This window comes from Anguilla anguilla, chromosome 8 (assembly GCF_013347855.1).
Source record: "Anguilla anguilla isolate fAngAng1 chromosome 8, fAngAng1.pri, whole genome shotgun sequence".
NCBI lineage: Eukaryota > Metazoa > Chordata > Actinopteri > Anguilliformes > Anguillidae > Anguilla > Anguilla anguilla.
Window position 1 is genome coordinate 55,537,529 of NC_049208.1, and position 27,596 is coordinate 55,565,124.

The following is a 27,596-nucleotide window of genomic DNA, read 5'->3' on the forward strand; positions in this document are numbered from 1 at the left end:
AGTTGGGAGTGTCGCCTCTGAGGGAGCCCTCTCTCCCTCTCTGGTAATTAGATTTGGTTTGTTTTTGTTTCCGTCTTGCGCCCGTGAAGCGGCAGGACGCCCGGATCATCGTGGGACTGTTCTACGAGACAGAGGCACGGAAAGTGTTCTGTGAGGTGAGAACCCAGCCTCACCCTCCTTCTGCTAAAATATAACATCCCCAACCCTAACCCTAACCCTCACCCTCCTTCTGCTAAAATATAACATCCCTAACCCTAACCCTAACCCTCACCCTCCTTCTGCTAAAATATAACATCCCCAACCCTAACCCTCACCCTCCTTCTGCTATAATAACATCCCCAACCCCAACCCTAACCCTCCTTCTGCTATAATATAACATCCCTAACCCTAACCCTCACCCTCACCCTCCTTCTGCTAAAATATAACATCCCCAACCCTAACCCTCACCCTCCTTCTGCTATAATAACATCCCCAACCCTAACCCTAACCCTCCTTCTGCTAAAATATAACATCCCCAACCCTAACCCTTCCGCATGTGTGTATTATATATATATATATATATATATATAAAAAATGTATTTATATTACAGACCAATCTGATAAAGCTAATGCTAGTGAGTGAGTGAGTGAGTGAGTGTGTGTGTGTGTGCATGAGTTAGAGTGAGTGAGTGAGTGAGTGAGTGAGTGAGTGAGTGAGTGAGTGAGTGAGTGAGTGAGTGAGTGAGTGAGTGCGTGAGTGCGTGAGTGTGAGTTAGAGTGAGTGTGTGTGCGTGCGTGAGTGTGTGTGAGTTAGAGTGAGTGAGTGTGTGAGACAGAATGAGTGTGTGTGAGTTAGAGTGAGTGTGTGTGTGTGTGTGTGTGTGTGTGAGAGTTAGAGTGAGTGAGTGTGTGAGACAGAATGCTGAGGTGTGTAAAAATATGATTTGTGTCAGGAGGTTAGTTCTGATGTCATTCTAATTTAATCAGGAGGTGATTTTAGTGCTGTTTTAATTTCGCTGAGGTCTCAGAGGGGCACCAGGAGCCCTGCTCTTTCTTTTTCTCACTCCCTCTCTCTGTCTCTCTCCTTTTCACTCACTGTGTCCTCGTTTCTCATCCTTCCCTCTCTCCCCCTTTCTCTGCCTCTCTCCCCTCTGTCTCTCTCTCTCATCTTTCTCTTCCCCTCCTACCTCTCTCTCTCCCTTTCCCCTCTCCCTCCCTCTCCCTGCTTACTCTCTGTCTGCCCTCTCTGTATCTCTCTATTTTTCTCTTCCCCTCCTCCCTCTTTCTCCCTCTTTTTTCTCTTTCTTCCTCCCTCCCTCTCTGTCCCCCTCCCCCCTCTCTCCCTCCCTCCCCCTCCCTCTCTCTCTCTCTTTCTGCATTGCCAGGTCTTTAAGGAGAAGCTCTTTGGGAAGAAATACGTCTGGTTTCTGATTGGCTGGTACGCAGACAACTGGTTCAAAATCAAGGATCCGTCGATCAACTGCACGGTGGAGAACATGACGGAGGCCGTGGAGGGTCACGTGACCACAGAGATCGTCATGCTGAACCCCGAGACCGTCCGGGGCGCCTCAAACCTGGTGACCCCCCCCTCCCCGATGCCCCACTTATATAGCGCCTTTCCCTGCTTTTTAACTCCTTACTGTGGGGGGTGTGTAGCTGAACACCCCTGTTTTAACTCCTTACTGTGGGGGGTGTGTAGCTGAACGCCCCTGTTTTAACTCCTTACTGTGGGGGGTGTGTAGCTGAAGACCCCTGTTTTAACTCCTTACTGTGGGGGGTGTGTAGCTGAACACCCCTGTTTTAACTCCTTACTGTGGGGGGTGTGTAGCTGAACACCCCTGTTTTAACTCCTTACTGTGGGGGGTGTGTAGCTGAACGCCCCTGTTTTAACTCCTTACTGTGGGGGGTGTGTAGCTGAACACCCCTGTTTTAACTCCTTACTGTGGGGGGTGTGTAGCTGAACACCCCTGTTTTAACTCCTTACTGTGGGGGGTGTGTAGCTGAACGCCCCTGTTTTAACTCCTTACTGTGGGGGTGTGTAGCTGAACACCCCTGTTTTAACTCCTTACTGTGGAGGGTGTGTAGCTGAACACCCCTGTTTTAACTCCTTACTGTGGGGGGTGTGTAGCTGAACGCCCCTGTTTTAACTCCTTACTGTGGAGGGTGTGTAGCTGAACACCCCTGTTTTAACTCCTTACTGTGGGGGGTGTGTAGCTGAACGCCCCTGTTTTAACTCCTTACTGTGGGGGGTGTGTAGCTGAACACCCCTGTTTTAACTCCTTACTGTGGAGGGTGTGTAGCTGAACACCCCTGTTTTAACTCCTTACTGTGGGGGGTGTGTAGCTGAACACCCCTGTTTTAACTCCTTACTGTGGGGGGTGTGTAGCTGAACACCCTGTGGGACACCAGGGTGATAATGTGTGTCACTGAATCCGCTCACTCCCCTTAGAGTCATCTGCAGTACGTCTCACTCACACACACATCCACTCATAAATGGAATGCAGAAAGCGATTGGCCCGTTTTAAAATTTAACAGTTGATCTGCAATTCTATACCGTTCTATTGGCCTCTGCTTCTCAGTCATTGATGAGAGATCAGTCGTTTATGGGACTAATGAAGCCCCACCTTTTTATTTCTTTTCCACGGCTTCCTGTTTTCAACGGGAGATAGTGATTGGTGGTTTTTTTCTGGCTCCTCCCTCCCCAGACCTCGCAGGAGTTCCTGGTCCAGCTGATGTCCCGCCTGGGGGGGAAGAACCCGGAGGAGACGGGGGGCTTCCAGGAGGCCCCGCTGGCCTACGACGCCGTTTGGGCGCTGGCTTTGGCCCTCAACAAGACCGTGGGGCCCCTGAGGGCCCGCGGCCGGCGGCTGGAGGACTTCAACTACAACAACCGCGACATCACCGCAGAGATCTACCGCGCACTGAACACCAGCTCCTTCGAAGGGGTGTCTGTGAGTAAGGGAGGGAGGGAGGGAGGATGGGAGGGGGAGGAGGGAGGGAGGAAGGGAGGGAGAGGGGGAGAGAGGGAGGGAGAGTGGAGGGGAGGAGGGAGGAGGGGGAGAGAGGGGGAGAGAGGGAGAGGGAGGAGGGAGAGGGGGAGGAGGGAGGGGGGAGGGAGGGAGGGAGAGAGGGAGGGAGGAAGTGAGGGGGTAAAAAGGGAGGGAGGAAGTGAGGGGGTAGAGAGGGAGAGAGAGAGGGAAGGAAAGAGGGAGATATAAATCGGTGTGTTGAGTTAGGTATCACAGTAAATCAGTGTGTTCTGTAAGGTATCACAGTAAATCAGTGTGTTCTGTAAGGTAACACAGTAAATCAGTGTATTCTGTAAGGTAACACAGTAAATCAGTGTATTCTGTAAGGTAGCAGTAAATCAGTGTATTCTGTAAGGTAACACAGTAAATCAGTGTATTCTGTAAGGTAACACAGTAAATCAGTGTGTTCTGTAAGGTAACACAGTAAATCAGTGTATTCTGTAAGGTAACACAGTAAATCAGTGTGTTCTGTAAGGTAGCACAGTAAATCAGTGTATTCTGTAAGGTAACAGTAAATCAGTGTATTCTGTAAGGTAACACAGTAAATCAGTGTGTTCTGTAAGGTAGTAAATCAGTGTATTCTGTAAGGTAGCACAGTAAATCAGTGTGTTCTGTAAGGTAGCACAGTAAATCAGTGTATTCTGTAAGGTAACACAGTAAATCAGTGTGTTCTGTAAGGTAACAGTAAATCAGTGTATTCTGTAAGGTAACACAGTAAATCAGTGTGTTCTGTAAGGTAACACAGTAAATCAGTGTGTTCTGTAAGGTAGCAGTAAATCAGTGTGTTCTGTAAGGTAGCACAGTAAATCAGTGTGTTCTGTAAGGTAGCAGTAAATCAGTGTGTTCTGTAAGGTAGCACAGTAAATCAGTGTGTTCTGTAAGGTAGCAGTAAATCAGTGTGTTCTGTAAGGTAGCACAGTAAATCAGTGTATTCTGTAAGGTAACACAGTAAATCAGTGTGTTCTGTAAGGTAACACAGTAAATCAGTGTGTTCTGTAAGGTAGCAGTAAATCAGTGTGTTCTGTAAGGTAGCACAGTAAATCAGTGTGTTCTGTAAGGTAGCAGTAAATCAGTGTGTTCTGTAAGGTAGCACAGTAAATCAGTGTGTTCTGTAAGGTAGCAGTAAATCAGTGTGTTCTGTAAGGTAACACAGTAAATCAGTGTATTCTGTAAGGTAACACAGTAAATCAGTGTATTCTGTAAGGTAGCAGTAAATCAGTGTGTTCTGTAAGGTAGCACAGTAAATCAGTGTGTTCTGTAAGGTAGCAGTAAATCAGTGTGTTCTGTAAGGTAACACAGTAAATCAGTGTGTTCTGTAAGGTAGCAGTAAATCAGTGTGTTCTGTAAGGTAACACAGTAAATCAGTGTGTTCTGTAAGGTAGCAGTAAATCAGTGTGTTCTGTAAGGTAGCACAGTAAATCAGTGTATTCTGTAAGGTAACACAGTAAATCAGTGTGTTCTGTAAGGTAGCAGTAAATCAGTGTGTTCTGTAAAGCTAGCTGTAAGGTAGTGCTGTAAATGCTCTCTCTGCCTTCTCCCTCTGCTAGGGTCATGTAGTTTTTGATGCCCAGGGTTCGAGGATGGCCTGGACGCTTATCGAGCAACTACAAGGTACCCCCCCTCCTCCCCTCCCCTCCCCCAGCTTCTATCCATCCTGTCATGTCACCCCTCTTCTCTTTAGCACTCCACAATCCATCCCTTCATTCAGACATACTGCAGTATCTGTGTGTGCACGATAGAGTGTGTGTGTGTGTGTGTGTGTGTGAGTGAGAGAGTAAGTGTGTGTGTGTGTGTGTGTGTGACAGACTGTCTGCGTGTGTGGGTGATGTAAAATTGGTGCATGGGGTGAAGCCAGAGACACATTTTGAGAAGAAGCTCGTTCTGTTCCGTTCTCCTCTTATGTAAAGCCCTCTAAACTCTCTGCGCCTGTTCCTCTCCCTGTGTGTCGGAGCGCTGACACCCGTCCCGCGCTCCAGTGCGTTAGCTCCGCCGCGTTCGCTCGCCGCCGTCCCGCTCGCTCCGTACGCCCGATCCCCGGGGGGGGGGGGGGAGAGGGGGGGCTGTTTCTGCTTCCCGCGTCCTTATTGGCTGCAACAGCGTTCTCGTTCTTTCTTTTTTTTCACCGTATTTTATTTTTGGAAGAGCGCGCGGGACGTGCCTCAGCTGCGAGAGAAACGCTAACGCACCTGATCCAGCGACCTGGGGGGGGGGGGGGGGGGGGTGTTAGGGTTAGGTCAGCTGCGAGAGGCGATCTGCGAGCAGAAACGGTAACGCACCTGATCCAGCGACGTGGGGGGGGGGGGGGGGGTTTGCTTATGGAGCGGAAAGCTGAGTTTTACATTTTTTAATGTATTTTAGACATATAGGACCGAACTCCCACGCCGCAGAAGAGCACACAGCGTGTTTGTGGACGTGTGAAGCGTAATGAATCGCGCTGCTGCGGTTTGAATGGGGTCGGCCTGTTAATACCCAGGATGCCCCTGTTATTCCGGCTAAACCAGCGTTCTGAGGCAGTGCAGTGCAATCAAAGGCCTGTTTGCATAATCTGGGCGCGTTTAGTGAAATTAGACAGGAGCCGTATCTGTTCCGCATCCCTGTTTAAACCCAAACCACACAGAACAGCGATACTGTTCCGCATCCCTGTTTAAACCCAAACCACACAGAACAGCGATACTGTTCCGCATCCCTGTTTAAACCCAAACCACACAGAACAGCGATAAAAAAACCCGTAATAAGTCACTTACCCGAGACATCAAAATAACAACTTCCTCTTTCATAATCGTGCTGATGATGTAACCCACATTATTTACTCTCATACTTGTTATTTAATCTTTGTCATTTAAGGATTCTTCTTCTCAGACGGGCGAGTCTGCACACGCTGTTTGGTCCCCAGTGAAGCTCAGTTATGAGCACCAAGTATTAGTTTAGGTTTCAGTCATTTGTGGATCTTCATCAGATGAATGTAGCTGATCACTTCCTGCAGAAAGCTGATCCTCACTTTGAGGATCATCTGGAAATGGAGGTCACAGTTTGTACGACATTTTCCTGTTAGAACCACAAACTAACATTTTCGACAGCACTGTGCTGTAGGTCCATTGTTGGGCTGAGCTCTTATTGGTCAGTCAGAGGCCCCGCCCCGCCCACACAAGCTCATGATTCGGCAGAAGAAGTAACTGGCTTCACTCATTAGAAAATTACATCTCTGGAAAGTGGGCTCATAGTACTGTAAGGTTGGGTGAGTGTGTGTGAGTGTGTGAGGGTGTGAGTGAGTGAGTGAGTGAGTGAGTGAGTGAGTGGTGTGTGTGTGTATGTGTGTTAGTGTGTGAGTGAGTGAGTGGTGTGTGTATGTGTGTTAGTGTGTGAGTGAGTGAGTGGTGTGTGTATGTGTGTGAGTGTGTGTTTGTGTGCATGTTTTTGTGAATGTGTGTGAGTGTGTACATGTGTTCGTGAGTGAGTGAGTGAGTGGTGTGTGTATGTGTGTGAGTGTGTGTTTGTGTGCATGTTTTTGTGAGTGTGTGTGTGTATGTGTGTGAGTGTGTGTTTGTGTGCATGTGTTCGTGAGTGTGTGTGTATGTGTGTGAGTGTGTTTGTGTGTATGTGTGTGAGTGTGTGTGAGTGAGTGAGTGGTGTGTGTATGTGTGTGAGTGTGTGTTTGTGTGCATGTGTTCGTGAGTGTGTGTGTGTGTGTGTGTGTGTATATGTATGTGTGTGTGTGTGTGTGTGTGTGTGTGTGTGTGTGTGTGTGTGTGTGTATGTGTGTGAGTGTGTTTGTGTGTATGTGTGTGAGTGTGTGTGAGTGAGTGAGTGGTGTGTATATGTGTGTGTGTGGGTGTGTATGTGTGTATGTGTATGTGTGTGGTGTGTGTGTGTGTGTGTGTGTGTGTGTGTGTGTGTGTGTGTGTGTGTGTGTGTGTGTGTGTGTGTTCAGCAGGGTAACTCTGTTCTTCTGATGCTCTATGCAGGGGGAAGCTATAAGAAGATTGGTTACTATGACAGCACCAAGGGGAACCTGTCCTGGTTCGGCAATGACAAATGGATAGGTAAACCAGCCTGTGTCAACCTCTCCCTCTCTCCCCCTCTCCCTCTCTCCCCCTCTCCCTCTCTCAATCTCCCTCCCTATCTCTCCCTCTCTCCCTCTCTTTCTCTCCCTCTTCCTCCCCCTCTCTCCTTCTCTCACTCTCTCCCTCTCTTTCTCTCTCTCTCTCTCTTTTTCTATTATCTGGTATTTAATCAATTTTTAAACATTCCTCTTTGAATTTGTTTATGAAATCAGTATAAACAGCCAAACCACAAAAAGGAAAAATAAAAATACAAAACAAGAAAAGAACTTTCTCGAGCCAGTTGCCTCCATCCCAAACCCGATTTGGTTTTGCTTTTGTTAGGGGTGTTATGTTGTTACATCCTTTCATTATCATTTCCAAATCTGCCATTTCTTGAAACGCTTTTGTTTCGCTGGAATTTTCACCTTATTAAATGTCCTCTCTGCTCAGGATCTCCATGGTAACTGAGCTGTGGATGTAAACCCAGAATGCATTGCAGGAGCGCCTCCGCGCATCGTAATGACCCAGCGGATCCTCCCCTGGGGCTCACGCGTTCCTCTAAATGTCCCTGTCGGATGCGTGTCCTCTTCGCTTCGCTTCCCTGCTCTTTTTTTCGTTTTTTGTTTTTTGTTTTTTGTTGAGTGCGTGTCAAGCCTTTCCAGAGAAGCTTTTGTTTTCCCATTCAGGTTTAAATTTGGATTTAAAAGAGGTCCGTGGATCTGTGGCTGCCGTGGTTCGAGTGCAAGTACCGCGACTCATCATACCTTCTGAAGCGGCTGGTCTCTTAACTCTCTACGTGCACTACAATTCCCAGCATGCATTACTTCCACTTTAATGGCATCCTTCCTGTTGGACTGAAAGTCACAGGAAAGGGTCAGTCTGACCCCTAGTATCTGCAGCAGCAGTTTAGGCGCTTGAGCGCGTCATCAGGCCATGGAGTGGCCGGCCTGTGTCCCCCCCCACCCGGCCCCTACCCCGGCCCCCATCCATGTGACCCAGCCGGCCTCTCTGTGGCGTAAAGGTCACGAAATGAGGTGCAACAGACCTGAAAAAGACCCGGTGAAGCCGAACGTGAACGCGGTCCTACCCCCGGCGGTGCGGACGGGCTGCAGCTGCCCCTCCAATCAGAGTAACGGAGCGTTAAACACCAGCACCTGGGTTTGATCAGCTGACCCCTAACAGCCAGTTTATAATCCCACACCAGCACCTGGGTTTGATCAGCTGACCCCTAACAGCCAGTTTATAATCCCACACCTGTACCTGGGTTTGATCAGCTGACCCCTAACAGCCAGTTTATAATCCCACACCTGTACCTGGGTTTGATCAGCTGACCCCTAACAGCCAGTTTATAATCCCACACCTGTACCTGGGTTTGATCAGCTGACCCCTAACAGCCAGTTTATAATCCCACACCTGTACCTGGGTTTGATCAGCTGACCCCTAACAGCCAGTTTATAATCCCACACCTGTACCTGGGTTTGATCAGCTGACCCCTAACAGCCAGTTTATAATCCCACACCTGTACCTGCAAATTAAGCAAAATTGCCAGCTCCTGTTTTTTTTTTGTTTGATTTCTCTTCACAAGCACAGTTTGGACACTCATTCTCTGTTTTTATCCAAACTGACCCCCTTCTGTTGCTCTGCACCCTGGGTGACATCAACAACTGGCGCATGGTGCTCTGTCCCGTCTCCCTCGTCCCTCCCCGCCACCCCCCGCCATTACCATGGCAACCGTTATGGAGCATGGTCTCCATAGTAACACCCCCGTCCTGATTGCTCCATCAAGGGCAGAAAGAGGCTTTTAAAGCACAGCTAATGCACACACACACACACACACACAAATATACACACACACACACACACACACACACACAAATACACACACACACACACACAAACATACACACACACACACACACACAAACATACACACACACACAAATACACACACACACACACACACACAAACATGCACACACACCACACACACACACACACACACACAAACATACACGTGCACACACCACACACACACACACACAAACATACACATGCACACACACACACACACACAAACATACACATGCACACACACACACACACACACACATACACATACACACACACACACACACAAACATACACATGCACACACCACACACACACACACACACATGCGCACACACACACACAAGCATGCAAACACACACACACAAGCATGCAAACACAGATGTAAGGCTGTATGTGCATGGATACGCACACACAGGCACATACTCACAAGACAAAATAAAATCTGAAATACTGGTTTAAAAATGCAGCTGTTAAAAATAATTGATCATGAAACACACAGAACACGCAAAGTGAAGGCATGTTGGCGTAGTAACCGGGCGTTGGTCTGGACTGGAACAGCCTGCTAAGAGGGCAGGCTTTCTTACTGTTAGAGATCTCTCTGCTAAGAGGGCAGGCTTTCTTACTGTTAGAGATCTCTCTGCTAAGAGGGCAGGCTTTCTTACTGTTAGAGATCTCTCTGCTAAGAGGGCAGGCTTTCTTACTGTTAGAGATCTCTCTGCTAAGAGGGCAGGCTTTCTTACTGTTAGAGATCTCTCTGCTAAGAGGGCAGGCTTTCTTACTGTTAGAGATCTCTCTGCTAAGAGGGCAGGCTTTCTTACTGTTAGAGATCTCTCTGCTAAGAGGGCAGGCTTTCTTACTGTTAGAGATCTCTCTGCTAAGAGGGCAGGCTTTCTTACTGTTAGAGATCTTTTTGTGCATCGCTGAAATACAGACGCAGATGGTGAAGTGCGCAAAGATGCTCCAGCCTTAGATGGGTACAGGAAGTGTGAAAACACTGCTTAGGTAACGTGTCCCATCATGCCTGGCAAAGTGGAGGAAGCTGAATTATCTTTTTTAACTGCCGGTGGAACCCTGTGCATATTTCAAAAAGAGGACAACGTGGTAAAATGCACATAACAGTGTATAGTGCGGATTATAGCATGTAGTGCGTAAGATGTAGATTGGTTGCTGTAGTATGTAGAATGTAGTGCATAAAATGTAGATTGGTTGCTGTAGTATGTAGAGTGTAGTGTGTAAGATGTAGATTGGTTGCTGTAGTATGTAGAGTGTATTGTGTAAGATGTAGATTGGTTGCTGCAGTATGTAGTGTGTAAGATGTAGATTGGTTGCTGCAGTATGTAGAATGTAGTGCATAAGATGTAGATTGGTTGCTGCAGTATGTAGAATGTAGTGCATAAATGTAGATTGGTTGCTGTAGTATGTAGAATGTAGTGCATAAGATGTAGATTGGTTGCTGTAGTATGTAGAATGTAGTGCATAAGATGAAGATTAGTTGCTGTAGTATGTAGAATGTAGTGCGTAAGATTTAGATTGGTTGCTGTAGTATGTAGAATGTAGTACGTAAGATTTAGATTGGTTGCTGTAGTATGTAGAATGTAGTACGTAAGATTTAGATTGGTTGCTGTAGTATGTAGAATGTAGGGTGTAAGATTTAGATTGGTTGCTGTAGTATGTAGAATGTAGGGTGTAAGATTTAGATTGGTTGCTGTAGTATGTAGAATGTAGGGTGTAAGATTTAGATTGGTTGCTGTAGTATGTAGAATGTAGGGTGTAAGATTTAGATTGGTTGCTGTAGTATGTAGAATGTAGGGTGTAAGATTTAGATTGGTTGCTGTAGTATGTAGAATGTAGTGCGTAAGATTTAGATTGGTTGCTGTAGTATGTAGAATGTAGTGTGTAAGATTTAGATTGGTTGCTGTAGTATGTAGAATGTAGTGTGTAAGATTTAGATTGGTTGCTGTAGTATGTAGAATGTAGTGTGTAAGATTTAGATTGGTTGCTGTAGTATGTAGAAAGTAGCGTGACTGGTGGAGTATGTTGTGTGTATATTCAGTGGGGAACCCCATTTTCTGAGCATTAAATCTCTCATGTTGCTCACTGCTGTAACTGCTGCATTAGAATCTCTGTCGCTCTCTCTCACTCACTCTCTCACTCTTTCTACCTTGAAGTGATGGAGGAATAATTCAGGGTATTATAACTAATACCACCTCCCCCTCTCTCTTTCCCTCCCCCTCTCTTCCCTCTCTCTCTCACTTTTAAATTGAGTGCATTCTAGCACTCAGCTTGGTTAATATAGGGTTCCGGTTCTCTACCTCTCTCTCAGTGCAGTGTGTATATACTGCATTAACCCTCTCTCTCAGTGCAGTGTTAATGTACTGCATTAACCCTCTCTCTCAGTGCAGTGTGTATATACTGCATTAACCCTCTCTCTCAGTGCAGTGTGTATATACTGCATTAACCCTCTCTCTCAGTGCAGTGTGTATATACTGCATTAACCCTCTCTCTCAGTGCAGTGTTAATGTACTGCATTAACCCTCTCTCTCAGTGCAGTGTGTATATACTGCATTAACCCTCTCTCTCAGTGCAGTGTGTATATACTGCATTAACCCTCTCTCTCAGTGCAGTGTGTATATACTGCATTAACCCTCTCTCTCAGTGCAGTGTGTATATACTGCATTAACCCTCTCTCTCAGTGCAGTGTGTATATACTGCATTAACCCTCTCTCTCAGTGCAGTGTGTATATACTGCATTAACCCTCTCTCTCAGTGCAGTGTGTATATACTGCATTAACCCTCTCTCAGTGCAGTGTGTATATACTGCATTAACCCTCTCTCTCAGTGCAGTGTGTATATACTGCATTAACCCTCTCTCTCAGTGCAGTGTGTATATACTGCATTAACCCTCTCTCTTAGTGCAGTGTGTATATACTGCATTAACCCTCTCTCTCAGTGCAGTGTTAATGTACTGCATTAACCCTCTCTCTCAGTGCAGTGTGTATATACTGCATTAACCCTCTCTCTCAGTGCAGTGTGTATATACTGCATTAACCCTCTCTCTCAGTGCAGTGTGTATATACTGCATTAACCCTCTCTCTCAGTGCAGTGTGTATATACTGCATTAACCCTCTCTCTCAGTGCAGTGTGTATATACTGCATTAACCCTCTCTCTCAGTGCAGTGTTAATGTACTGCATTAACCCTCTCTCTCAGTGCAGTGTGTATATACTGCATTAACCCTCTCTCTCAGTGCAGTGTGTATATACTGCATTAACCCTCTCTCAGTGCAGTGTGTATATACTGCATTAACCCTCTCTCTCAGTGCAGTGTGTATATACTGCATTAACCCTCTCTCTCAGTGCAGTGTGTATATACTGCATTAACCCTCTCTCTCAGTGCAGTGTGTATATACTGCATTAACCCTCTCTCAGTGCAGTGTGTATATACTGCATTAACCCTCTCTCTCAGTGCAGTGTGTATATACTGCATTAACCCTCTCTCTCAGTGCAGTGTGTATATACTGCATTAACCCTCTCTCTCAGTGCAGTGTGTATATACTGCATTAACCCTCTCTCAGTGCAGTGTGTATATACTGCATTAACCCTCTCTCTCAGTGCAGTGTGTATATACTGCATTAACCCTCTCTCTCAGTGCAGTGTGTATATACTGCATTAACCCTCTCTCTCAGTGCAGTGTGTATATACTGCATTAACCCTCTCTCTCAGTACAGTGTGTATATACTGCATTAACCCTCTCTCAGTGCAGTGTGTATATACTGCATTAACCCTCTCTCTCAGTGCAGTGTGTATATACTGCATTAACCCTCTCTCTCAGTGCAGTGTGTATATACTGCATTAACCCTCTCTCTCAGTGCAGTGTGTATATACTGCATTAACCCTCTCTCTCAGTGCAGTGTTAATGTACTGCATTAACCCTCTCTCTCAGTGCAGTGTGTATATACTGCATTAACCCTCTCTCTCAGTGCAGTGTGTATATACTGCATTAACCCTCTCTCTCAGTGCAGTGTGTATATACTGCATTAACCCTCTCTCTCAGTGCAGTGTGTATATACTGCATTAACCCTCTCTCTCAGTGCAGTGTGTATATACTGCATTAACCCTCTCTCAGTGCAGTGTGTATATACTGCATTAACCCTCTCTCTCAGTGCAGTGTGTATATACTGCATTAACCCTCTCTCTCAGTGCAGTGTGTATATACTGCATTAACCCTCTCTCTCAGTGCAGTGTGTATATACTGCATTAACCCTCTCTCTCAGTACAGTGTGTATATACTGCATTAACCCTCTCTCAGTGCAGTGTGTATATACTGCATTAACCCTCTCTCTCAGTGCAGTGTGTATATACTGCATTAACCCTCTCTCTCAGTGCAGTGTGTATATACTGCATTAACCCTCTCTCTCAGTGCAGTGTGTATATACTGCATTAACCCTCTCTCTCAGTGCAGTGTGTATATACTGCATTAACCCTCTCTCTCAGTGCAGTGTTAATGTACTGCATTAACCCTCTCTCTCAGTGCAGTGTGTATATACTGCATTAACCCTCTCTCTCAGTGCAGTGTGTATATACTGCATTAACCCTCTCTCTCAGTGCAGTGTGTATATACTGCATTAACCCTCTCTCTCAGTGCCGTGTGTATATACTGCATTAACCCTCTCTCTCAGTGCAGTGTTAATGTACTGCATTAACCCTCTCTCTCAGTGCAGTGTGTATATACTGCATTAACCCTCTCTCTCAGTGCAGTGTGTATATACTGCATTAACCCTCTCTCTCAGTGCAGTGTGTATATACTGCATTAACCCTCTCTCTCAGTGCAGTGTGTATATACTGCATTAACCCTCTCTCTCAGTGCAGTGTGTATATACTGTATTAACCCTCTCTCTCAGTGCAGTGTGTATATACTGCATTAACCCTCTCTCTCAGTGCAGTGTGTATATACTGCATTAACCCTCTCTCTCAGTGCAGTGTGTTTATACTGCATTAACCCTCTCTCTCAGTGCAGTGTGTATATACTGCATTAACCCTCTCTCAGTGCAGTGTGTATATACTGCATTAACCCTCTCTCTCAGTGCAGTGTGTATATACTGCATTAACCCTCTCTCTCAGTGCAGTGTGTATATACTGCATTAACCCTCTCTCTCAGTGCAGTGTGTATATACTGCATTAACCCTCTCTCTCAGTGCAGTGTGTATATACTGCATTAACCCTCTCTCTCAGTGCAGTGTGTATATACTGCATTAACCCTCTCTCTCAGTGCAGTGTGTATATACTGCATTAACCCTCTCTCAGTGCAGTGTGTATATACTGCATTAACCCTCTCTCTCAGTGCAGTGTGTATATACTGCATTAACCCTCTCTCTCAGTGCAGTGTGTATATACTGCATTAACCCTCTCTCTCAGTGCAGTGTGTATATACTGCATTAACCCTCTCTCTCAGTGCAGTGTGTATATACTGCATTAACCCTCTCTCTCAGTGCAGTGTGTTTATACTGCATTAACCCTCTCTCTCAGTGCAGTGTTAATGTACTGTAGTGTGCAGTGTGTATATACTGCATTAACCCTCTCTCTCAGTGCAGTGTTCATGTACTGTAGTGTGCAGTGTGTATATACTGCATTAACCCTCTCTCTCAGTGCAGTGTTAATGTACTGTAGTGTGCAGTCAGTCAGTGTGTATATACTGCATTAACCCTCTCTCTCAGTGCAGTGTTAATGTACTGTAGTGTGCAGTGTGTTTATACTGCATTAACCCTCTCTCTCAGTGCAGTGTTAATGTACTGTAGTGTGCAGTGTGTATATACTGCATTAACCCTCTCTCTCAGTGCAGTGTTAATGTACTGTTGTGTGCAGTCAGTCAGTGTGTATATACTGCATTAACCCTCTCTCTCAGTGCAGTGTTAATGTACTGTAGTGTGCAGTGTGTATATACTGCATTAACCCTCTCTCAGTGCAGTGTTAATGTGCCATCTTACCCCCCCCCCCCATTTCAGCCCATAATTTGTGGGAACAGTGTCTCTGCTATGTAACTGATACTCTGGTTTGGCTTTGAGCTCAAATGCAATTTGGTGCATTCTGGACTAAGATGTGAATGTGGTAGTTAATCTTTCTCTCCCTCTCTCCCTCCCCCCTCTCTCTCCTTCCCCCCTCCCCTCTCTCTCCCCTCTCCCACCTTCCCCCCTCTCTTTCTTTCTCATGCCCCTCTCTCCATCTCTGTCCCCCCTCTCTCTATTTCTCTCCCCCTCCCTCTCCCTCTAATCCCCCTTCTTCCTCCTCTGTCTCCCCCTTTCCCCTTTCCCCCTCTCTCTCTCCCTTGCCTGTCCTCCCCCCCACCCCTCTCTCTCTCTCCCCCTTCCCCCTTTCCCCATCTCTCTCATGCGCCTGTCCCCCCCCCTCCCCTAACCCCCAGGTCCTGGTCCCCCAGCTGACCAGACGGTGGTCATTGAGGAGTTCCGCTTCCTGTCTCAGAAGCTCTTTGTCTCTGTGTCGGTCTTCGCTGGCCTTGGAATTCTCCTGGGCGTCCTGTGCCTCACATTCAATATCTACAACAGTAATATTAGGTATGTACCATGTACGCCAGCCACAAACCAACCAATCAAACAACCAATAAACCAATCTACCAACTAATCAAACAACCACCCACCAACCCCAATCAACTAATCAAACAACCTGTCAACCACCCACCAACCCCTAACCAACCAATCAAACAAACTGTCAACCAACCAATAACCCAATCTACCAGCCAATCAACCATTCACCCACCAACCCAAATCAACCAATCAACCAACAAACCAATCAACCCAACCACCCACCAACCCCAAACCAACAAATAAGCCAGTCTGCCAGCCAATTAACCTACCACCCATCAACCTACAACAAACCAATCAACCAACCAACTACCCGATCAATCAATCAATCAATCAACCAGCCAATCAACCAACCAACTACCCAATCAATCAACCAGCCAATAATCCAATCTACCAGCCAATCAACCATGGTAGATAGCACTGTTGCCTCACAGTAAGAAGGTTTAGAATCTGTATGTACTGTGTGTATGTGTGTTTATGTGTGTGTGTGTGTGTGTGTGTGTACATACAGGTACATTCAGAACTCTCAGCCCTACCTGAATAACGTGTGTGTGTATGTGTGTGTACATACAGGTACATTCAGAACTCTCAGCCCTACCTGAATAACATGTGTGTGTGGTGTGTGTGTGTGTGTACATACAGATACATTCAGAACTCTCAGCCTTACCTGAATAACATGTGTGTGTGGTGTGTGTGTGTGTGTACATACAGGTACATTCAGAACTCTCAGCCTTACCTGAATAACATGTGTGTGTGTGTGTGTGTGTGTGTACATACAGGTACATTCAGAACTCTCAGCCCTACCTGAATAACATGTGTGTGTGTGTGTGTGTGTGTGTGTGTACATACAGGTACATTCAGAACTCTCAGCCCTACCTGAATAACATGCATGTGTGTGTGTGTGTGTGTGTGTGTACATACAGGTACATTCAGAACTCTCAGCCCTACCTGAATAACATGTGTGTGTGGTGTGTGTGTGTGTGTGTGTGTACATACAGGTACATTCAGAACTCTCAGCCCTACCTGAATAACATGCGTGTGTGTGTGTGTGTGTGTGTGTGTGTGCATACAGGTACATTCAGAACTCTCAGCCCTACCTGAATAACATGCATGTGTGTGTGTGTGTGTGTGTGTGCATACAGGTACATTCAGAACTCTCAGCCCTACCTGAATAACATGACGGCGGTGGGCTGTATGCTGGCCCTGGCCGCCGTGTTTCCGCTGGGCATCGACGGTCTCCACGTGCGCCGCTCGCAGTTTCCCGTCGTCTGTCAGGTAAGGGGGGGGGGGGGGCTCCGCGATCTGCCCCGTCTCAAACCCCTCCAGCCCCCCAAAAATCTTCTTTTTCACCCGTCAGTTCTGCCGACCTGAACCTTTCAATGAGTGCTGATCTTCCTCTGGTCTGTGGTTTAGTTTGGGCTGTGGGTGCTGATCTTCCTCTGGTCTGTGGTTTAGTTTGGGCTGTGGGTGCTGATCTTCCTCTGGTCTGTGGTTCAGTTTGGGCTGTGGGTGCTGATCTTCCTCTGGTCTGTGGTTCAGTTTGGTCTGTGGGTGCTGATCTTTCTTTGTTCTCTGGTTTAGTTTGGGCTGTGGATGCTGATCTTTCTTTGTTCTCTGGTTTAGTTTCGGCTCTGGTTGCTGGGCCTTGGATTCAGTCTGGCCTACGGCAGTATGTTCACAAAGATCTGGTGGGTTCACACCGTCTTCACCAAGAAGGACGAGAAAAAAGACAAGAGAAAGGTAAGGGGGGGTGAATGGGGGTGAATTGATCTAGAGGGAGTAGTACAGATTTTTTAATGTAGCATCTGTGTGCAATTGCCCCTCTTTAATGTCTTACAGTTAGAATTCAGCTGGTGTTATAGTGTGTAAATTGAAAATAAAAGCAGGGTTTCTGTGAATAAATAAAGGCATTATGTGTTGTGCTGAGCTGAAGGGACGATGATGTATTCTGATAGCACAGAGCATTGTGGGCAGTGCTGGATGCTCTTTCTTCCCTATGTGGTACTCACCAACTGTCATTCCCCTTCGTTCTGGAATCAATACCTCTCTGGTGTTTGGTAATCATAGCTCAAATCCAGTGATGTCAGAGACAGGGAGGGAAAAAGAGAGAGAAAAAAAAATCAATACCTCATTCTGCAGCACACAGACCTGAGGATTGTGTTGCTGTTAATGAGATTGATGGGTTGGTCCTCCTGTATCCCAGCAGCACCTGGAGCCATGGAAACTCTATGCCACTGTCGGCGTGTTGCTTGGCATCGACATCCTGTCGCTCATGATCTGGCAGATTGTGGATCCTCTGCACATAACCATAGAGGTGTGTGTGTGTGTATATATGCAATGTGGGAATGTTGTGTATGTATTTGTATATGTTGTATATCCAGTATGTAAGGTTTTAATGTTGTATATGTATAAATGTAATTTGGTAAGGCTGAGCTGACTGGCCCTCCCTCCCTCTCTGAGCAGAAGTTCACCAGAGAAGCACCAAAGGGGGACCTGGACGTCCTGATCCAGCCACTCCTGGAGCACTGCAGCTCAGAGAAGATGAACACCTGGCTAGGTAAGAGCAGCCCTCCACCTGCCTCTCTGTCTGCCCGTCTGTCCACCTGGCCTGTAGCAAATCTGTAATAATGCTGCAGCTGAGCATCTGGGTACTATTGAGAATCTGTGTGGGAATTCTGCAGCTGTGCATCTGGTTACTATTGAGAATCTGTGTGGGAATTCTGCAGCTGTGCATCTGGTTACTATAGAGAATCTGTGTGAGAATACTGCAGCTCAGCATCTGGTTACTGTAGAGAATCTATGTGGGAATACTGCAGTGGATCATCTGGTTACTATAGAGAATCTGTGTGGGAATACTGCAGTGGATCATCTGGTTACTATAGAGCAGTGGTAACCAACCCTCTCCCTGAAGATCTGTTATCCTGTCAGTTTTCATTTCAGCCCTAATTTGGCACACTTGACTATCCTATTAGCAGCTAAACACCATTACTAGCTGTGTAATGAGGTGTGCTTTGTTATGGTTAGAGTGTAAACCTACAGGATGGTAGATCTCCAGGAGCAGGGTTGGGCAGCCCTGCTCTAGCTGTTGAATGAGGTGTGCAGTGTTATGGTTAGAGTGTAAACCTGCAGGACAGTAGATCTCCAGGAACCACTGCTATAGAGCAGGGATGAACAGCTCTGGTGCTGAGTGCCAGCAGGGGGATTTGCTTGCCTCTGCCCACCTCACTGCTCGCCAGTCTGCCCGCCTGCCAGCCTGTCCCATTGTTCCTCCTCCTCTGTCTGTGTCTCGCTCTCTCGCTCTCTTTCTCTCTCTTGGTTTTTCTATATCAGTATGCAAGCTCTCACTCTCAAGGGGTTTTTAATCTCAGCGTAACATTCTAGTAAATATAACCATTGCGTATTCAGTAGTAGTATGTTTACACATCCCAACAAACATACTCCTGACTGTTGACACATGTCTGCCTGTCTGTCTGCCTGTCTGCCTGTCTGTCTGTCTGTTTGCCTGCCTGTCTGTCTGTCTGTCTGTCTGCCTTTCTGTCTGTCTGTCTGTCTGCCTTTCTGTCTGTCTGTCTGCCTGCCTGCCTGTCTGTCTGTCTGTCTGCCTGTCTGTCTGCCTGTCTGTCTGTCTGTCTGTCTGTCTGTCTGCCTGTCTGCCTGCCTGCCTATCTGTATGTCTGCCTTTCTGTCTGTCTGCCTGCCTGCCTGCCTGCCTGTCTGTCTGTCTGTCTGCCTTTCTGTCTGCCTTTCTGTCTGCCTTTCTGTCTGCCTGTCTGCCTGCCTGCCTGTCTGTCTGCCTTTCTGTCTGTCTGTCTGTCTGTACTTGCCTGTCTGTCTGTCTGGTTGTGGGCTAGGGAGTGTGAATTGCTGGTTATTAAAAATAAAATGATTAAATATGAAAATCTTTAAAGTAAATATTATTGTTACTATTGATCTGATTGCATGTGCAGTGCTATGCTTTACTGTGTGCATGCCCATAATGAATATTTGCGTTTGTCTCTCTCTCCCAGGGGTGGTCTATGGCTACAAGGGCCTGCTGCTGCTGCTGGGCATATTCCTGGCCTATGAGACCAAGTCCGTTTCCACGGAGAAGATCAACGATCACCGGGCGGTGGGGATGGCCATCTACAACGTTTCGGTGAGTGCCTCAGCCTGCCGGTCTGGCGATTCGACCGACCGGCACCTCCGCCGAGCCTCTGCAGGCCGAACGGCGGGACGGGCTCTGAGAGACGAGTCTGAGAGACGAGAGACAGGTCTGAGAGACGGGTCTGAGAGACGAGAGACAGGTCTGAGAGATGGGTCTGAGAGACAGGTCTGAGAGACGAGTCTGAGAGACGGGTCTGAGAGACTAGAGACAAGTCTGAGAGACGGGTCTGAGAGACGAGAGACGGGTCTGAGAGACGAGTCTGAGAGACGAGAGACAGGTCTGAGAGACGAGTCTGAGAGACGGGTCTGAGGGACGAGTCTGAGAGACGGGTCTGAGAGACGAGAGACGGGTCTGAGAGACGAGTCTGAGAGACGGGTCTGAGAGACGAGTCTGAGAGACGGGTCTGAGAGACAGGTCTGAGAGACGAGAGACAGGTCTGAGAGACGGGTCTGAGAGACGGGTCTGAGAGACGAGTCTGAGAGACGAGAGACGGGTCTGAGAGACGGGTCTGAGAGACGAGAGACGGGTCTGAGAGACGAGAGACGGGTCTGAGAGACGAGTCTGAGAGACGAGAAACAGGTCTGAGAGACGGGTCTGAGAGACGAGTCTGAGAGACGGGTCTGAGAGACGAGTCTGAGAGACGAGAGACAGGTCTGAGAGACGGGTCTGAGAGACAGGTCTGAGAGACGAGTCTGAGACACGGGTCTGAGAGACGAGTCTGAGAGACGGGTCTGAGAGACAGTTCTGAGACACGGGTCTGAGAGACGAGTCTGAGAGACGGGTCTGCTTTGCCCGGACTGCGCGGCCACGATGGAGACGCACCTGGGGCGGTCCGGTCACTGAGATAAATGGCTCTGGTGATCTTATCTGAGAGCGAACCGGATTACAATTAACCTTTGAAATGGAGGGTCGTTTGCCGATAAAGGTGAACCCCCCCCCCCCCCCCCCCCCCCCGCCCCCGCCCCCCCCCCCCCCTGTGTGTCACTGCAGCGAGCAGCGTGTCGGCGGACTCATACTGCGATGAGTCAGACCGTCTCAGACAGCCGGTTCATTCCGGATCATCCAGACGAGTGACAGAGGAAAGAGCCCTGGCCTGTGACTAGCAGAGCCATGCCTGACGTTAGCTAGCATGCTAGCGGGCTAGCGCGGCACATTTTCTGTTTTACTATGGTAAGGGGGCACAGAAATGTGGGCAGGGGTACCCAGTACAGTGCCCCCTGTCTGAGAGGGGGAAAACTATACAGCAGGGCGGCGGGCATCTCCATTGTTGGTCCTGCTGGGCCGCAGGGTCTGCTGGGTTTTATTATCGCCTCAATATCAGCAACCGATTCTGACCCAAGAGAGCAGGAGAGGTGGGTTAACTGTGTGATCGACTGCTTTCATTTATCATTTAAGTGCTGAATAGCAACAGAGACCAGCAGACCCCGTGGCCCAGCTGGACCAGGGCGAAAGATCGCTGAGCTCGGGAATCCTGAGGGGGAGGGGCTTTTTGGTCCCCCTGTCATTCGTGCCTGTCCCTGTTGCTCATATCACCTTTGACCGCCTTACTCACAGCGTTTTGAAGTATGCTGAGGTAACGATATAATATATACACGTTTGGAGTTATATCTGTGCCAGAATGTAATTCCTGAGATTGCAGAAACCACTGGGCATTAAACGTAATTAATTGATTGTTTATCCATATTGTTTTAACTGTAACTGAAGCATGAGTAATGTTTTCCTGTCCTGTGTGCATCATGCAGTAAAGCCCTCGCTCAGGTGTGAGAGAGGGTGTAGTTTGAGCCCAAAAGACATCGGATGCCCTCAAGTAAACTGTGACTCAGAATCTCCCCCTCTCTCAACTGCAAATTCTAATTTAAAATGCTTGACGGCATGAAATACATTAGTAAATATTGCCAAAGTGTACATATAGAAATACAGAAGTACATTAAAACATGAACATAAATTGAACTGAACAACTGCTATCTAACTGTTTAACAACAAACAACTCTATAATACTACTACTGCTGCAACTACTACTACTAATAATAATGATATTAACAATAATAAAAATAATGAGAGAATATCCTCTTTCTCTCTCCTTCTCACTCCCCCTTTCCTTATCTCACTCTCTCCTTCTCTCTCCCTCTCTCTCTAAACTGAGCACTTGAGTTTGACGTGCCTTAAATTGCATAGTTTCACAGGGACTTGAATTAAGATGCAGCCAGAATTTTAGTGCTCTTTCGTGGACATTTATTGCCACTGAAAATCACATGCACTGGATGGCACTTTGATTTGTATCTTTAATATATTTTGGCAGAATTCTGCATGCAGGGTTTCTATTGCATTCTTGTCCCATCTAGGGTAGTCCTGCTGAAGAGACCCACATACTACTCTTTTGTCCTCTCTCTCTCCCATTTTTCTCCCACTCTCCTCTCCCCTCTGTCTCTCTCTTCACCTCTCTCTTTTCTGCATTCTGGCTTTAAAATCTTGGTGAAAAGAGGCAGCTCTGTTCCATAGCAACACCAGCCTGCACTTTTTCCACAAACACACAGTATTATCAGTATTATTTTTCAAACTATTTGTGACGGCATTCATTTGACTCTTCTACCATAGACATGAAGGCTGATCAGTTTAGCTCCATGCCACCATAGATATAAAGGCTGATCAGTTTGTGTCCATGCCACCATAGATATAAAGACAGATTAGTGTGTCCATGCCACCATAGATATAAAGACAGATCAGTTTGTCTATGCTACCATAGATATGAAAGCTGATCAGTTTGTCTGTGCCACCATAAATATAAAGAATCATCAGTTTGTCTATGCCACCATAGATATAAAGACAGATTAGTTTGTGTCCATGCCACCATAGATATAAAGACAGATCAGTTTGTCTATGCTACCATAGATATGAAAGCTGATCAGTTTGTCTGTGCCACCATAAATATAAAGAATCATCAGTTTGTCTATGCTACCATAGATATGAAAGCTGATCAGTTTGTCTGTGCCACCATAAATATAAAGAATCATCAGTTTGTCTATGCCACCATAGATATAAAGGCTGATCAGTTTGTCTCCATGCCAACATACATACAAAGGCTGATCAGTTTTCCTTTATGTCACCATAGATATAAAGGATTCTCAGCTTGTCTCAGTGCTACTGTATCATAGATATATTGGTTGATCGGTGTCTGTGCTGCTGTAAATAAGGGACTTTGGCGGTCTGCGGAGGTGAGACTCCGAAACGGCCTCGCCCCATCGATCACCATCGGCGATCCGGTGCTGTCTGGCAGAGCTTCCTGCCTGGCCCGCGTAAATAAAACCGTTTCTCACGGTGATTCACGCCTGCGAGTCCCGCGGCCTCTTCATCGCCCTCTTCATCGCCCTGAAGCCCCTTCGTGTTCCACAGCCAAACACCCCCGTCCTGTTTCACCAGGCAGAATGCTTCCGGAACGTTCAGGGAAGGTCCAGGATGGGTTTCACGCTTCAGTCCCACAGAAGCCATGCTGCCGTTTAGGGTTAGGGTTAGGGTTAGGGATGGGTTTCACGCTTCAGTCCCACAGAAGCCATGCTGCCGTTCAGGGTTAGGGTTAGGGTTAGGGTTAGGGTTAGGGATGGGTTTCACACTTCAGTCCCACAGAAGCCATGCTCCCGTTCAGGGTTAGGGTTAGGGTTAGGGTTAGGGATATATTTCACGCTTCAGTCCCACAGAAGCCATGCTGCCGTTCAGGGTTCATGCAGAACTTTAATAAACTCGACGCTAATTTAGTTCTCACTGTAAAACTTTGTTGGAATCCTTAGAGCTGGAAGTGGAGGGATTGTGTCCCTCTTTTCTCCTGAAGTTTATAACCATGTTCTTGTTTTTTTTCCACTTTTTGGTTAGAAATAAAAAAGTTTATTACAAGTTTGAAAGAGGGAAAAGAAGAGAGAGAAGATGACCGGAATGGATGTTGTCAGTCTGTTCACAGACATGACAGAGGCAGTAATAATGTTTGTCATTATAAAATGTGCAGGGAGGCGGATTCTTTACCCTTCTGTGGGATGTATCGCTGAGAGAATAGAGCCTCTGTTCCCACCCAACCCACCCAAATATCAATCACTCGCCCCGCGGGCTGCAAATTTCCCTTAGAAGTATTTTTGGAAAACTGACAACTGAGCGTGTGTGTCAGTATTGATCCAAATGATGGGAGCCTCAAAACCTGAGCTGTTTCTCTGGCTTGCTCTCTCTCCCTGGCTCCCTCTTTCTCTCTCTCTCTCTCTCTCTCTCTCCATTTCTGTGTATTCCTTTTGGGCGTTAACTGCCTTTGTGAAGTGAATTTTGTTTGTTTTTATATATTTTTTGTGTTTCTCCTTTTTGCTAAAAAGAAAAACTGAGAAGTTGCGAGAAACTATTCTAATGTAAATAGTTTTTGCCAAGATTTGGATGTATGATGGAACTCATATTTTAAGAAATGGTTTTTAAAATTCTATTTTTCTCTCTCTCCCCACTCTTCCCCTCTCTCTTCTTCTCTCTCCCCCACTCTCCCCCTCCCCCTCTCCCCCTCCCTCTTTCTCTCTCCACTCTCTCTCTCTCCCCCCTCCCCCCCTCTCCCCAACTCTCCCCCCTCTCTCTCCCTTCTCTCCCGCACTCCCCCATCTCTCACTCTTCCCCACTTCTCTTTCTCCCCCCTCCCTCTCATTTCTCTCCCCCAACTCCCCCTCCTCTCCCCCCTCTCTCCCTCCCTCAGGTCCTGTGTATGATCACTGCTCCTGTCACCATGATCCTGTCCTCCCAGCAGGACGCCTCCTTTGCCTTCGCCTCCCTGGCCATCGTCTTCTCCGTCTACATCACCCTGGTGGTGCTCTTCGCCCCCAAGGTTGGTCCTCCCCCAGGCTCTGCAGTACTATAGATACACAACTCAATGGGTCATTGACTCTATATACTACAACTGTGGTACCATAGATGAGCATGTTGATTGTCTCTGTGGTACCATAGATGAGCATGTTGATGGTCTCTGTGGTACCATAGATGCGCAGGTTGAGAGTGAGTCTCTGTGGTACCATAGATGAGCATGTTGATTGTCTCTGTGGTACCATAGATGCGCAGGTTGAGAGTGAGTCTCTGTGGTACCATAGATGAGCATGTTGATTGTCTCTGTGGTACCATAGATGCGCAGGTTGAGAGTGAGTCTCTGTGGTACCATAGATGAGCATGTTGATTGTCTCTGTGGTACCATAGATGCGCAGGTTGACTGTGAGTCTCTGTGGTACCATAGATGCGCAGGTTGACGGCGAGTCTCTGTGGTACCATAGATAAGCATATTGATGGTCTCTGTGGTACCATAGATGCGCAGGTTGAGAGTGAGTCTCTGTAGTAGCATAGATTCCCAGGTTGTCGACGAGTCTCTGTGGTACCATAGATGAGCATGTTGATAGTCTTTGTGGTACCATAGATGCGCAGGTTGTCATTGAGTCTCTGTGGTAGCATAGATTCCCAGGTTGTCGGCGAGTCTCTGTGGTACCATAGATGAGCATGTTGATAGACTTTGTGGTCCATAGATGCGCAGGTTGTCATTGAGTCTCTGTGGTACCATAGATGTGCATGTTGATAGTCTCTGTGGTACCATAGATGAGCATGTTGATAGTCTTTGTGGTACCATAGATGCGCAGGTTGTCAGTGAGTCTCTGTGGTACCATAGATGCGCGTGTCGACAGTCTCTGTGGTACCATAGATTTGCGGGCTGTCATTGAGTCTCTGTGGTACCATAGATGCGCAGGTTGACAGTGAGTCTCTGTGGTACCATAGATGCGCAGGTTAACAGTGAGTCTCTGTGGTACCATAGATGCGCAGGTTGACTGTGAGTCTCTGTGGTACCATAGATGCGCAGGTTGATCACTCGAGGCGAGTGGCAGTCGGAGCAGCAGGAGACCATGAAGACTGGCTCGTCCACCAACAACAACGATGAGGAGAAGTCTCGGCAGCTGGAGCGAGAGAACAAGGAACTGCAGAAGATCATTCAAGAGGTGTCCTCTCCGCCTCCTCTCCACCTGTATCATTCCTTACCTCCTTTTCTTTCTGACTCTCCTCTTTATCCTTCTGTTCAGTATAATCTGTTGTTTTCTCTTCCAAATCCATGCCAGGCTCTGATGTGATAAAGATGGGGTTCGTTGCAGCTGGGGTTCAGTTGCGTTCAGTTCTGTTTTGCTGTTCAGAAGCAGAAGGACAATTTATGACAGTTTGACAGTTTATGACAGTTATGACAGTTATGAAAGTTGTGACAGCTGTGACAACTGTGACAGTTGTGACAGTTGTGACAGTTATGGCAGTTATGTCCTCTAAGAGTTCAGTAATACTGCTGAGTAGGACGCCTGGATGTAACTTGCGGTTCTGTCTGAGTGACCTCTGCCCCTACCCTCCTGCCCCCTCCGTCCCTCTCTTCCTCCCTCTCTTTCTCTCTCTTTCTTCCTCCCTCCCTCTCTCTCTCTCTCTCCGTCTTGCAGAAAGAAGAGCGGGTGTCTGAGCTTCGGAACCAGCTGAGCGAGAGGCAGGCTCTCCGGTCCCGAAGACGCCCCTCCACCGCCACCCAACAGCAGAACCACAGCACCCCGCTGCCCGCCGCCCCCCAGAACGACCCCAAATCCCTCCTGCCCCCACCCGGGTACCCCCTCCCTGCTTCCGACAACCACTCCATCCCTCCCTCCTTCTCCAACTCCTCCAGCCTCTACCAGTCTGACGGCAAGATCAGCCTGAACAACTGCCACACCAGTCACCTGCAGCTACTCTACAAGTGAGGGACAGCCAGGGGCGGGGCTACGGAGGGGAAGGGGAGGAGTCACAGAGGGGAGGAGCTGGCAACAGAAGGGAGGCTGGGGACGGGTAGTGGAGAAGGGGAAAGTCGATGATGGGAGGATTTTGTGAAAGAGGGGAAGGTTTGGGAGTGAAGAGGAGGGGTCTGGGAGTGAATGGGAGGAGTTTGTCAGGGAGGAGGGAGGAGTTTCTGAATTAGGGAGGGAGAAGAAATAAGCAAGCCGTGATTTCTTTCTCCCTCTGTCTCTTTTCCTCTCTGCCTCCTGTACTTTTGTACTTATGTACTGCATTCACCAATGAGCACATACACTTACAAACACACATACGCACACACACACATGCACACACGGACACACATTGTTCCTGAAAATAAGAACAGACCCATGTAATGTCATTTTTTAGTCATCATGAAAAGTGCAATAAGCTATCTGGGCACATGATAGTGTGTGAGAATTGAAAGCCACAGAAAAGGTTAGGGTTAAGCCTCTGATGGGGTTCCATTTCCAAATAATCACCCACTATCAGAGGTTCTGGGAACTAGCAGTCCTGTTTTAAAGTCTATTCACGGGAGGATTGCACAGAATCGCGTACCCGCCACGCAATCGGAACCTCAAACCAAAATACCGGCAGACCAGACGGGGAAACAAGCACACTGAAACGGGACGGCGGTAGCGCACTGAAACGGGACGACGGTAACACACTGAAACGGGACGGCGGTAGCGCACTGAAACGGGACGACGGTAGCGCACTGAAACAGGACGGCGGTAGCACAACTCTCCCTCTTTTCTGTCCCTGTTTGATGATGTCAGCGATGATGCGCGTAGGGAGGGAGGAGTCTCATAACCTGAATCCCCCCTTTTCTCTGTGACACACCCAACCCCCCCATCTGTCCTTTAAGCCATGAGCACTTTGACACACCCAGTAGAACCAGATTGTGGGGGGGGGGGGGGGGGGGGGGGGGGGGGCATATCAGCTAGGTGGGGGTAATTTGCAGGGGGCAGAGGGGGGGCTGTTTCTGTCTTTCTGCATAAATGCACTTTCAGTTGGTAAATCAATGATAATCCATCAGAATGTTTTCAGTTGAATGTCTGAAGCTGGAAAAACACTGCCCTCTAGTGGCAGGCAAAGTGTTCTTGTTTAAAAGTGTTGCACAGGAATTCTGGGTAAAGGGGGTTCATTGCAAAGCCAGTT

At 47.4% G+C, this 27,596-nt stretch overlaps 1 protein-coding gene across 4 annotated transcripts in view; it reads left to right on the plus strand.

The window, feature by feature from the left end:
• The window catches only part of gabbr1b (gamma-aminobutyric acid (GABA) B receptor, 1b), a 59,165-nt gene extending 31,818 nt beyond the window's left edge, over positions 1-27,347 (plus strand). The window contains exons 12-25 of one of the 4 annotated variants that reach the window (XM_035428892.1): positions 90-155; positions 1,365-1,556; positions 2,685-2,930; positions 4,556-4,619; positions 6,971-7,048; positions 15,316-15,466; positions 16,636-16,768; positions 17,117-17,233; positions 17,697-17,807; positions 17,957-18,050; positions 19,501-19,628; positions 24,346-24,474; positions 25,478-25,621; positions 26,099-27,347. In XM_035428892.1, the coding sequence (XP_035284783.1) occupies positions 90-155; positions 1,365-1,556; positions 2,685-2,930; positions 4,556-4,619; positions 6,971-7,048; positions 15,316-15,466; positions 16,636-16,768; positions 17,117-17,233; positions 17,697-17,807; positions 17,957-18,050; positions 19,501-19,628; positions 24,346-24,474; positions 25,478-25,621; positions 26,099-26,389 (1,944 nt within the window). In that variant the 3' untranslated portion in view covers positions 26,390-27,347. Of the gene's footprint in view, positions 1-89; positions 156-1,364; positions 1,557-2,684; positions 2,931-4,555; positions 4,620-6,970; positions 7,049-15,315; positions 15,467-16,635; positions 16,769-17,116; positions 17,234-17,696; positions 17,808-17,956; positions 18,051-19,500; positions 19,629-24,345; positions 24,475-24,626; positions 24,753-25,477; positions 25,622-26,098 lie in introns of those variants that run through there. The other 3 variants (XM_035428893.1, XM_035428895.1, XM_035428894.1) reach the window with 3 other exon arrangements.
• Positions 27,348-27,596: the final 249 nt, after the last annotated feature.